The sequence below is a fragment of the Sodiomyces alcalophilus genome (genome assembly GCF_042370955.1).
Source record: "Sodiomyces alcalophilus JCM 7366 unplaced genomic scaffold ACRALscaffold_8, whole genome shotgun sequence".
In the NCBI taxonomy this organism is placed as follows: domain Eukaryota; kingdom Fungi; phylum Ascomycota; class Sordariomycetes; order Glomerellales; family Plectosphaerellaceae; genus Sodiomyces; species Sodiomyces alcalophilus.
Genome location: NW_027263539.1, coordinates 543,061 through 554,718, shown reverse-complemented (window position 1 = coordinate 554,718; position 11,658 = coordinate 543,061). Strand labels below are relative to the sequence as shown.

General features: G+C 56.8%; 3 protein-coding genes and 1 non-coding gene across 4 annotated transcripts; all 4 read left to right on the top strand.

Annotated features, from left to right (window-relative positions):
* The first annotated feature begins 125 nt into the window (after positions 1-125).
* ACRALDRAFT_t274 lies at positions 126-197 on the top strand. Its single transcript has one exon. It is a non-coding gene; the product is annotated as a tRNA-Val (tRNA).
* A 243-nt stretch (positions 198-440) lies between these two features.
* On the top strand, positions 441-2,023 carry ACRALDRAFT_1077738 (uncharacterized protein). The gene is made up of 3 exons (XM_071018683.1): positions 441-920; positions 1,045-1,234; positions 1,347-2,023. The coding sequence occupies exons 1-3, from the start codon at positions 621-623 to the stop codon at positions 1,634-1,636; spliced, it is 780 nt and encodes a 259-aa protein (XP_070871508.1). The 5' UTR covers positions 441-620; the 3' UTR covers positions 1,637-2,023.
* A 1,142-nt stretch (positions 2,024-3,165) lies between these two features.
* On the top strand, positions 3,166-7,788 carry ACRALDRAFT_2044283 (uncharacterized protein; the record flags this gene model as incomplete). The annotated part of the gene is made up of 3 exons (XM_071021422.1): positions 3,166-3,207; positions 3,294-7,262; positions 7,324-7,788. The coding sequence occupies 3 exons, from the start codon at positions 3,166-3,168 to the stop codon at positions 7,786-7,788; spliced, it is 4,476 nt and encodes a 1,491-aa protein (XP_070871507.1).
* Positions 7,789-8,914: 1,126 nt separating this feature from the next.
* Positions 8,915-11,187, top strand: ACRALDRAFT_1044524 (uncharacterized protein; the record flags this gene model as incomplete). The annotated part of the gene is made up of 8 exons (XM_071015359.1): positions 8,915-9,052; positions 9,161-9,249; positions 9,403-9,545; positions 9,663-9,809; positions 9,924-10,345; positions 10,420-10,456; positions 10,518-10,632; positions 10,694-11,187. Coding segments are annotated over exons 1-8 (1,479 nt in total), but the record flags the coding sequence as incomplete, so codon positions are not given.
* Positions 11,188-11,658: the final 471 nt, after the last annotated feature.

Genomic DNA, 11,658 nt, shown 5'->3' with positions numbered 1-11,658 from the left:
GATGGATGGTCACCCGGCGGAGACGCGAATGTCCACAATACGAAGTAGGTACCTGACAAGTCTGGTTCTGGGTTAGAGCCCGTCGGCTACATAGGCCTCGTTTTGATGCAAGTCATCATGGAACAGCTCGCATGGTGTAGTGGAAGCATAATTGCCTCACACGCAAGGGGTCCCTGGTTCGAACCCAGGTGCGAGCACATCCTTATATTTTTGCTTTTTGTACCTTTATTTCCTTCTTTTTTCTTCTTTGTCCCACTTGCCACTCACTCTTCTTTTTTGTCTATTACTCACTTTACTCAGCTCACTTCATTCAGTATGTATTGTCAACTAGACTCCTCAATTGAGCAGCAGCGACAGGGAAAGAAAATAACATTGATTGCCTCGTTGTGCGCTACCTACTACAATGCCGGCCTACGTATATCTGCCATTGTTATTTGGCCCTCGTATTGGGTCTCAAATCGTAGAACAGTTTGAACCCATCTAGCGGGGTTCGCCCCCGCAGGCTTCATCCACACACCTCATCGTTAAACCCAAGCCAGAAAGCCAAACCATCTCGTCACATATTATCAACCAACCCACTCATCTCATAAGCTCAGGTTGCGCTTCTGCATACCATTACCATGACTCGATTTCGCCCCTGTATTGACCTTCACGCAGGGCAAGTGAAGCAAATCGTGGGCGGCACTCTGGACAGCGCCACGACGGCATTAAAGACAAACTTCGTCTCGTCCCACTCGGCAGGCCACTTCGCCAAGCTATACAGGGACAATGACCTCACGGGCGCTCATGTCATCATGCTGGGCCCCGGCAACGAGGACGCGGCACGGGAGGCCCTGCAAACGTGGCCGGACGGGCTGCAAGTGGGTGGTGGCATCAACGACAAGAACGCAAAAGAATGGATCGAAGCCGGAGCAAACAAGGTGGGTTTTGCGGTTTCGCGAGGCCGAGACACTAGGACTTTTTCTTTTCTTCTTCTTTTTTTTTTTTTTCTTTTCTTTTGCTTTTTTCCATCTTTTCTTGGATGACTGATTCGGTCCCCCATAGGTCATCATCACGTCCTTTCTTTTCCCGGACGGCAAGTTTAGTCAGGAGAGACTAACCGCCGTGTTGAGTGCCCTGGGCAACGACAAGGAGCGGCTAGTCATTGACCTCAGCTGCCGGCGACGAGGCGAGGACAGCTGGTTCGTGGCCATGAACAAATGGCAGACCATTACAGACATGGAGATCAATCAAGGTTAGTAGCACCCTTTATGAAAATGTAAAAGCGAGTCTGGGATGAGAGAGGAAAGAAGTAAAAAGAAAGGAACTGACAACATGGCGGCGGGGTCGGGGGGCAACGGATACAGAATCCATCCAGAAACTAGAACCTTACTGTTCCGAGTTTCTCATTCACGCTGCCGACAACGAGGGCTTGCAAAAGGGCATCGACGAGCGGCTCGTTGAGAAGCTCGCGCAATGGACTTCCATCCCCGTAACCTACGCTGGCGGGGGACGGAACCTCGGGGACCTGGAGACGGTCAAGAGGCTCAGCAACGGCAAGGTAGATCTCACAATCGGCAGCGCCTTGGACTGCTTCGGCGGCAGCGGGGTCAAGCTGGACGATTGTATCCGGTGGAACCAAGCTCAGGGGTTTTGAACGAGGGAAACTGAGATGGGTGGAGTGGGAAAACAAAGGGGGCTTCCATCTTTATGTGTTGCGCCGTTTGCTGCCCGAGACCCCTTATCCGCGATTTCGGTCTCTCCCGTTTTGCATCACCACAGCTTGGATCAGACACCAGTGAGGTTCCATGCCTAAAACGATTAGGACAGCATACTGTACTTCGTATGCGCAGGGAGTAGACAGATACGAGAGCGGGCGAGGGCAATGCAGTGCGACGACCTTTGTATAGCATTGTTTCTTATTGTCTGGCAGAACCAGCAACGGTGTAAATGCCGATAGATAGTCGACTCGTGAACCGAACCCAAAGAAACCCCGATTGTCAGGCAAGTAGCCGCTTCATGACTTTCCGATATGGTCTCTCAGTCCGAGAGGTCGACGTAGTGACGACATGTTGAAATAACACCAATTCGCGCATACAAGAACGAATAGATACTCCTGATGCCGTCAGCAGGCTAGGCGCCTCGAAATATGGAGACGGACAAAGGCGCCAGATGCAATGCGTGTGTATTTCCTGCAGAGGCCGGGAGAGGTGCATTTGCATTGCGTCCCTATTGTTATCCGAGGTTTCTGGGGCATGTACATTCGCGCCGGCCTTCCCGACTGCAGCCAGTACCTTAGCTAGTGTACATTCAGCCTACCGCTACCGAGCGATACAAAGTGCCTTTGGTATTTGATAGGTTGCACTGGAGTCCCTAGGGCGTCACAGAAATAGTAGGCTCATGCACCAAGGTCACCGCTTTTCCCCTCCTCGCTGTTGCGGGTCATTGAGATAGCGTCTAGATCGAGGGCAGCGGGGCCGTTGCTAGGGGCAACACCACTCCATACGTCGTGCAGGTGCTCGCAGGTAGCACCTTCCCCTGTTTGTTTACCTCCTCCCCGCCGCGCTCCAATCACCTGCCGGGGCGCAACTTCCTCCCTTCCTCCCTTAAACAACACCAACACCATCAACCCAAGTTCACCTCCTGATACCGAACACTCGACTGCTGAAGGCCGGACACTGGAACGCTGGCAAATAATCATCAATCGATAATCATCTTCTTACTAGAAGAGGGCATCTTTGTTTATTTTCCTGCTCGCCTCACACTGCACTCATTCCTGCGTAACAGTACCGTGACGCAACGCATCATTACGGCAACCGCATTCCTCCATACTCTCACCACGCCGCCGGCTTAGTCCGAGCCACCTCCCAGCAAGGAACGGAAATTCGAGTGAGAGAGAGGGGGCCAATGTTCTGCTAAGTCGTCTGTTCTGCTCTGGTACGAATTGTATCTCGACGCAGCATGGATATTGAAGAACCCGTAAGTCGAGTCGAGCACCCAAGCCCATCGACCATGCCTATGGCTGCCTAGGCCCGGTTCCCGATTTTATTCCAATGCCCAGTCTGATCATCTCTCCTTTGTGATTAGGTTCACCCGCTCCGCATTTCCAAAAGCTCCTCGGCAACGTCTCCCTCGAAAATGGCAAGCGGCATTCCACGTCCACTGTCGGAGTTGTCTCCTTCAGACATGAGGAGGAATTCCCCCAGCTGGAATCAGACACCTAACAAGGTGAGTCTTCAGTCGCGTTCCATATCTTATCCCTCTCTTGTCTCAGACATTCCAGTCAGCGATTCGACTGCTAACACTATCGAAAGAAATTGGCGCTCAGCACCGACTCGTCGCCATTCCAGTCTTCGCCTCTGGAGGCAGCAACATCACCCCGGCTCTTTTGGCAGAACCGTAACCTGAACTCCCTCAACAGCGAGAATTCCCCGTATGGTCGCGGTGGCTCTCCCTCACCCACTCGTCGTTCCTCCATTGAGCGACTGCAAAGAGCTTCCCGTGTGAAGAATAGCAACATTCTCGCCCTCGAGCAGAAACTGGAATACGATCCCACCCGCTTACCCCAAATCGAGCGCCCGCTTGCTAAGGTCCAGGGCAATGCCTTTGGTGGGATCGGACTGATGGGACTTCGGTCCGAATCCGAGCGCAAAGGCTTCGCCCATCATCGTAGCGAGAGCAAGACCACTGTGCCCCTGTACAGCCCTTCCTCGAGCCCGTCCAAGAATTCCACCCAGATGCACCCGGAACCTACTACGGCCACTACCACTGCGAGTGACACACCAACTACAACAGAAGCAACAGAAACGACGAGCCCCAACAGCTCTACCGACACCTTCACAGAGAACAACCCCCCCCTCACCCCTAGCAGGGAACAGCCCTCGCCAATTAAATCCTCCCTGTCGGCCAGCAGGTTCAGGGGCAGCGTCGACCGGGAGAGCGGCGTCTGGTCCGCCGACACTTCGGTGGACGATCGTGAGCTTCCCAGCGGCCGGTCTCTACATCGTCATGCCAAGAGCGTCACGTTCGACGCCGCCCCTCCTCAGATCAACGAGTATGAAATGGTCACGCCAGACATCTCATCCATAGAATCAGACTCGCGTGAAGGAAGTTACGAGTCGCACGAAGACGACGAAGAAGACGACGACGACGACGAATACGAAGGACGCCACTACCGCCTCGGCGATTTTGACGGCCACGAGGACAGCTTTGACGCCTCGCTGGAGGATACCGACAAGACGCCCGTCGTAGGTCCCGACGACTGGAGGCATAACGGCGGCCACCACGGAGACGACCCTTTCGAGAGTAGCCCCATGCCCGAGGCTCTCCAGATCCACAGTGCAGCCATTCGCCCCGCGCATGTGCGCAACGATTCCTCCAACTCGGATCACCGTCCTCTGCCGCCACTTCCTGGCGAGCTGGCCCGAAGCAACTCGGCTCGCTCGTCACCCGGTCTGTCGGCCACCGCCGAGAGGATGCTCGGACCCGGCGCCCAGCGGAGCTTGCCCTCGCCTCCCCCAGCTTCGTCCAGCAAGCTGGAGATACAGAACATTGGAAACGGCAAAATGTCCCTCGAGGAGAGGCTGAAGCTTATGATGCTTTCAGACGATGTGAAATCGGCCAACGAACAGCAGAGGGAACGCCGGCTCCGCCGCGGCACTCAGCGTGATCGCTTCCAGAGCCCCATGTCCGAGGTGGATTCGGTGAATTCGAGCATGTTCGAGGCCCAAGAGGAAGACGACACCGTTGGGGATATTTCCGGTCTTGACGATTACCAGCTCCCGCCTCGCATTTCCCGCGAATCCATCTTGCGCCGCGTGAACGGCAGTCAGTCGCTGAACCGTGAATCGGACTATCACTTCTCCTCTCCGCCTCCTAGCTCGAGCCCGGAGCGCGGCCACGATCGACCAAGTCTTCCCTACGATCCAGACGTGCCCATTCCTTCCACAGAGGCGCCTGATCTGGATGATCTCACCCTACATGACGAAGATGACAGTGTGATCATCCATCGCGACTTGGACAAGGACGACGCCGATTTGGATTCCATCACGGATCTGTATCATCGGTCGGACTCACAACTCGATGATAACGAGGATGATTCGGGTAGTCGCTACTCTGAGGAGCTCCGGAGGTCTGACATGCACGAGCCTCACGTTCAGGATGTCAAGGTCCAAGAAGTCCATGTGACCCATGTGAGCCAGAGTGACGAGGAGGTTACCACACCTCGTGCCGTCAGCCCCATTGAAGAAACCCCCCCTTGCAACGATATTGCTCCAACTGTCGACAGGGGCTTGCCGGACGTGAATGAGAGGTCCGAGGCTGTCTTCTCTAAAGGCCTGTCGGCGTACATGCTTCCTAGGCCTGACGAGACGCCGGCTCCCGACGAAGACTTGGAGCCCCCTGCCAAGAAGGCGGCGGCGGCGACGGCGACGCCGAATGCTCAGGCCTCCACGAAGCCATCTTACACGCCCGAGCACCTGTCGAAACCTGAATACGACGGGTCCGGGTGGGGCGATCCCGAAGACGACTATGGTGAGGAGCCGAGCACTCCCGACTCGGTGATTCGCCATCCGGTGTCTCTCGACGACGAGGACCTGGAAGAAGACGGCGAAGAGGAGGAGCAAGAGGAGGAACCAGAAGAGGAGGCCGTGGAGTCGCCCATCGTCCCGGAGCGACAGGCGACTATCAAGTCTGCTTCCGGCTCCAAGTTGAAGACGCGCCCTTCCGCAACCCCCTCTGACATTGTTGCCATGCGAGAAGCCCGGCGGCAAGTCAGTCGCGAGGTTCCCGACGTGCCTCCTATCCCCCAGCGTCATCGCAGCCGTATTTCGCGCGACTTTGAGCCCGAAAACGAGGCGGTGGAAGCGACGGGCGACGATTTCCTCGAGCGGCATCCGAGCTTTAAGAAGCGAAGTCTGACGCTGGATCTCGACATTGGCCTGAGTCTTGATCAAGATTTCGAGCGAGTTATCGAGGCACAAAAGGTGGCTTTTGCTCAATACACCATCCAACAATCCCGCATGGCCACTGGGGGCCCAAGCAGACAAGTGTCTCAGGCTCTCGTGCCGGCCCACGACGGGACCATCACCTCCGCACAGTCCATGTCGCAGAATGCTAACATGCCTTTCCACAAACAGCGCGGTTACCTCATGCGCCAGAACACCAAGCTGGTTGCCGCCAGCGACAAGGACGCCGACGACCCGTGGAAAGCCCGATCGGCGGGCAACTCGCCCGTTAAGAGGGACCGCCCGCAGACGTGGACAGTGGAGCCGTGGAACAGCAAGTCGAAGCAGAGAAGCATGCGCAACCGACAGGGTATCGCGGGTGGACCGGTGCCGCCATTGCCCGGGCAAGAGAGCAACGCCCGGGAGACCCAGGTTGTCTACGACGACGTGAACCCGGAGCTCGCGACCGAAGAGAGCGGCGAACGAGGCAGGCTCTTTGTTAAGGTGATGGGGGTGAAGGATCTAGACCTCCCGCTTCCCAAGAGTACGTCGTCATGGCCTTTTTTTCACCTTGGCGCAATGGAAACTGACCTGACATTGTTGTTAGATGAGCGAACATGGTTTAGCCTCACTCTCGACAATGGTGTCCATTGTGTGACGACGGCGTGGCTAGAGCTCGCTCGGAACGCCCCGATCGGACAGGAGTTTGAGCTGGTCGTGCCTAATGATCTCGAGTTCCAGCTGACCCTGAACGTGAAGCTTGACAAGCCGGCGGCACCCAAGAAGGTCGTCCCGTCTTCCACTAAGGTTAGTAAGCCCAAGACGTCGACGTTCAGCCGGGTGTTTGGGTCGCCCAAGAAGAGAAAGGAAAAGGAGCTCCGGCAACGTGAGGAGGAGGAGCGTCTGGCGGCGCAGCAGCGCGAGGCGCAGGCCAGGCAGATGAATGCGGCGCCGACGTCGTGGGACCTCTTATCGCCACTGGCCGCCGAGGATGGCAGCTTTGCCCGGGCCTACGTCTGCCTCAAGGAGCACGAGCCGCGCTGCTACGGTCGGCCTTACCTGGTGGAGGTGGCGACTTTCAACGAGTGGGCAACCGAGGAGGCGTCATTCGCTTCCAGCGTGAAGAGCAAGCGGGGCAACACGGCGGTGGTGCGCCGCGCGCCTTACAAGATTGGCAACCTCGAGCTTCAGCTCCTGTTCGTGCCCCGGCCCAAGGGGACGACGGAGGAGGATATGCCCAAGAGCATGAATTCCTGCATCCGGGAACTCAAGGCAGCCGAGGAGCGGCTGGCCCGGAACTGGGAGGGACATTTGAGCCAGCAGGGCGGCGACTGTCCGGTACGTTGTCCTTTCTTAGCCTCGGGGTTCTTTTCCTTTCTTTACTGACTGTTGGACATAGTATTGGCGCCGGAGATATTTCAAGCTCGTGGGTACCAAACTGACGGCGTACCACGAGGCTACGCGGCAACCTCGTGCGACGATCAACCTCGGCAATGCCAAGCGGTTGATCGACGACCGACGAGCCCTGATGGAGAAGGAGACCACGGGCAAGGGCGGCAAGCGGCGACGGTCTGCTTTCGCCGAAGACGAGGAAGGCTACATGTTCGTCGAGGAAGGGTTCCGCATCAGGTTCAACAACGGCGAGGTGATTGACTTTTACGCCGACACGGCGGCGGACAAGGAAGGATGGATGAAGGCGCTCGGCGATGTCATTGGGCGCGGCGAGACGGGCCTGGATGACGACACCAACGGACGACCGATGAAGGGCCGGTGGTGTGAGCTCGTCCTTAAGCGGGAAGAGGCGCTGCGTCGACGGGCTGAGGGCCGCCGGACGCACTCGCGGACCAAGAGCACTTACAACTGAAGGCCCAGACGCGCCATACCATTCACTCCCTCCCTCGATTTCCATTCGTTTTTGGCCCTTTATATTTTTCTTCTTTCCGATACCTCGTCATCTCCCTTATTGCCCTTCTTCATACGACGGAGGAGGTAGCAGCACAGAGATATTGGGGGTTATTAGGGCCATCTCTTACACCACACTCACTCACGACCTGGCATGAGTGACACGAGCCCGACGGATTACGAAGGGAAAATGGAGGATATGAAGTTAACGCAAGGAGAAGAGCAACTGGACGGATCTTCCCCGTAGTCAGGACTCGGGGGTGTCCGTCCTCGCGTCTAACCATCAGAATTGCTGGGGTTGATTGTGTGGTCATGGGGGAATGGACTCCCCGTCTGGACTAGTGTCCCGCCGTTGGTCGTCAGGGGCAACCAATTTGCGCATTACCCTCTTTTTGTTTTATTTTCTTTTAATACTTGTTCGGGTATATTTTTGGCGTATGGGATCGTCTGCTTGTCTTTGCTACTCTTCTTTTTTATCGTCTTTTGGGCGAAGGACCTAAAGGGGATGGATGGAGAGTGGACGGGGCCCATTTGCAAAACATGTGGTGCCTTGTGCCTTTCTCGCCATGGAAGCGATGAAGAGAAAGTGAAGAGACGGGAGACTTATAGGGTGTATCGTTTGCGAGGCTACATGCGTGGGGCAACGTGGTTGTATTTGTATTCAGGTGCGAAAGAAAATCGAGGCACATGAACTTGTACTTTGTCCTCCGTAAGGTATTCACCGAGCCGGCGAGCCTCTCCTCGTGTCGTCAGGTACCTACCTCTAGGTACTGTACTCTCGTCTGTGTCAAGGGGTAAGGGGGATATTGTGGGGCAGCATTATTAGTACATGGCCTGGAACAGTACAGAAGGCGGGGCGTCTCCAAGCAATTATCCCCATGCTGTACTTAGACTACAGGTGATGGTTACAGTTATCTCACACCATTACGACGTGTTAATTGAGGCATTGCAGACAACTGGAACAAGTACCCCAATACCTTACTATAGGTACCCACCTACTGAAGCAGGTACCCTTTCCAAGTCGTGACCTCTCCTTTCCTCCTATTGCAATCCGAACCTCCAACCATCTAATCTACCCTCACCACCACCGCCATCACTTTTTCTTCCCTAACTTGCATTATTCTCTACATCGTTGCTCCCGGTATCCCTCCATTCTACTCATAGCACGTCTCACCGCCTTTGTCTTTCCCCCATGGCAGGCCGATTTGTACGAGCGTCGAAATACCGTGAGTTTGCCGTCTCGTCCGTCGCAAGATGCTGCGCCAAACGCGCCGCGCGCCTCGAACCACAAGAGCTGACATGACCGCTTCGTCGGCCTCCCTCTCGCTTTATAGGACACGTATATGGCAAGTCGACACGCAAGGAGTTTTGCTACGATAACCTCCACATCAGCCGAAATGCCTGGGACACGAATCTCGTAAAGGTACGCCAGCACCACCTTTGGCCGCGAAGCAACACAAATACACACACACATGCAATGCCCACGCAACAACCAAACCACCTACAACCTTAGAATGGAACGGGAAGCTTACTCGTCTTGCGCTTTGGTGCATCCAAACCGCCCACCATCTTATAGGTCAATCCGGAATATCTTTCTGTCAATTGGGATGCCGGCGGCGGTGGCGCCTTTGCCGTTATCCCCCTACAAGAGACGGGCAAGGTCCCGGACCTGATCCCGTTATTTCGAGGCCATACAGCTACTGTTCTCGACACGGATTGGTACGTTTCCCTACGTTTGTGTCGTCGTTCAGTCCGCTACTTCCAGCTCGTCCGAAGCCCCATACCAAACTTATGTTCGAGTCGTTTGCTGACAAGAGCTCCATTCTTCCTCTCCAGGAATCCTTTCAATGACCGCGTAATCGCCTCCGGCTCCGAAGATGGCAAAGTCTTCATATGGCAGGTCCCCGAGGGCTTTACTCTCCATACCGACGCCGAGGAGCCTGCAGATGTCCACCCCGTTAGCAAGCTCGCTGGCCATTCGAGGTATGTTCCCGCCCGTCTCGTCCCTTACACGACCGGGACTCCTGCCACGCCGGCTCTCGCGTGGATGACCCGTGAGACCACGCAATGCTAACGGCGACCGTTGCACCGCTACAGGAAAGTAGGCCAGGTCCTCTTCAACCCTGCCGCCGAGAACATCCTCGCCTCTGCCGCGGGCGACTTTACCGTCAAGCTCTGGGACATCGGTACCGGTCAGTCCACCCACCTCCTCAAGCACGGCGACCTCGTGCAGAGCCTGTCGTGGAACGCCCCTGGCTCCCTCCTCGTCACCACCTCGCGCGACAAGAAGATCCGCGTCTGGGACGTTCGCAAGGAGACGCCCATCCACGAGTCGCCCGGCCACGCAGGCGCGAAGAACAGCAGGACGGTCTGGATGGGCGAACACAACCGCTTCGCCACCACGGGCTTCTCCCGCATGAGCGAACGCCAGATTGCCCTGTGGGAACCCGGTCGTCCGGAACCCATTGGCGGCTTCACCATGCTCGACTCCATCTCGGGAGTGTGCATGCCCTTCTGGGGTGAGTAGGTTGCAACGCCTCCGTCCGAACATGATCGAACTTGGAGACTGATGGTTGACATTCGTTGTGTATAGATGACGGCTCAAACTGCCTCTACCTCGCTGGCAAGGGGTATGTATTTTTTTGTAATCGGCCTGGGAAGCAGATTCGGAATGTACTGACACCTCAATAGCGATGGCAACATTCGATACTTTGAGTATGTCAACGACAAGTTTGAGTTCTTGAGCGAGTACAAGTCGGCCGAGCCGCAGCGAGGCATCGCCTTTTGCCCGAGACGCGGCATCAACGTAAGGAGTTCCAAGGCAAAACAAAAAAAACAAAGGACGTTCGCTTACCAATGTTCTATAGGTCCACGAGAACGAGGTCATGAGAGCTTACAAGACGGTCAACGACACCTACATCGAGCCCATTTCGTTCACCGTCCCTCGGAGGGCTGAGACGTTCCAGTCCGACATCTTCCCCCCCGCTACCGGCCTAAAGCCCGCCATGTCTGCGCAAGAGTGGATCGACGGCAAGGAAGGCCTCCCTCCCAAGATCGATCTGGAGAGCGTCTACGAGGGCACCGCGCCAAAGGAGGTCCCGGCCGACTACAAACCGACGCCCACCCCGGCCGCTGCGGCGCCAGCAGCGAAACCGGCGCCCAAGAAGGGGGAACCCGAGCCCAGCGCGCCGGTCGCCCGTGGCCCGCCCCCGTCGATGAAGGTCCAACAAGCTTCCATGTCGAGCATGGCGAACAAGTTCAAGGATGAGGATGCCGAGGACGATGAGGGAAGCAGCGACGATGGTTCGAGCTTTGAGCAGGTGCAGAGACCCCAGCCGCGGGGCGCCGCTGCGGCCGCCGCTGCTACCGCGCCCGCCCGCTCCGAGCCGGCGAAGCAGCCGACTTTGCCCGCGCAGGCCACCGCGCCGCCGCCCGCGCAGGCCAGGGCGCCGGTGGTCAGCACGGCCAGCACCACCACGGACGCCAACACGCCAAGCTCGTCCGGCGGCGCCCGGGCGGGGTCCCCGTCGAACGTGGTCGAGTCGTCCCTGGAGGAGATCAAGCAGCTCCTGGAGCGGCAGACGAGGCTGATCAGCTCCCAGAGCGACAGGATCGGGCAGCTGACGGCCGAGGTTGACGGGTTGAAGCGCAAGGTCGGGTCGGCGGCGGGGGCGTCGCAGGACCAGAGCGAGCGGATTCGGCAGTTGGAGTTGGAGCTGGAGGCGGCTAGGGGGGACTAGGCGAGATGGCCTTGGCGGTGTTATAATAAACAAGGAGGGCATTCTTCCAGTGGAGGCGGACGAGTTGGCGAGCGTTGTGATCTGTATGCTTG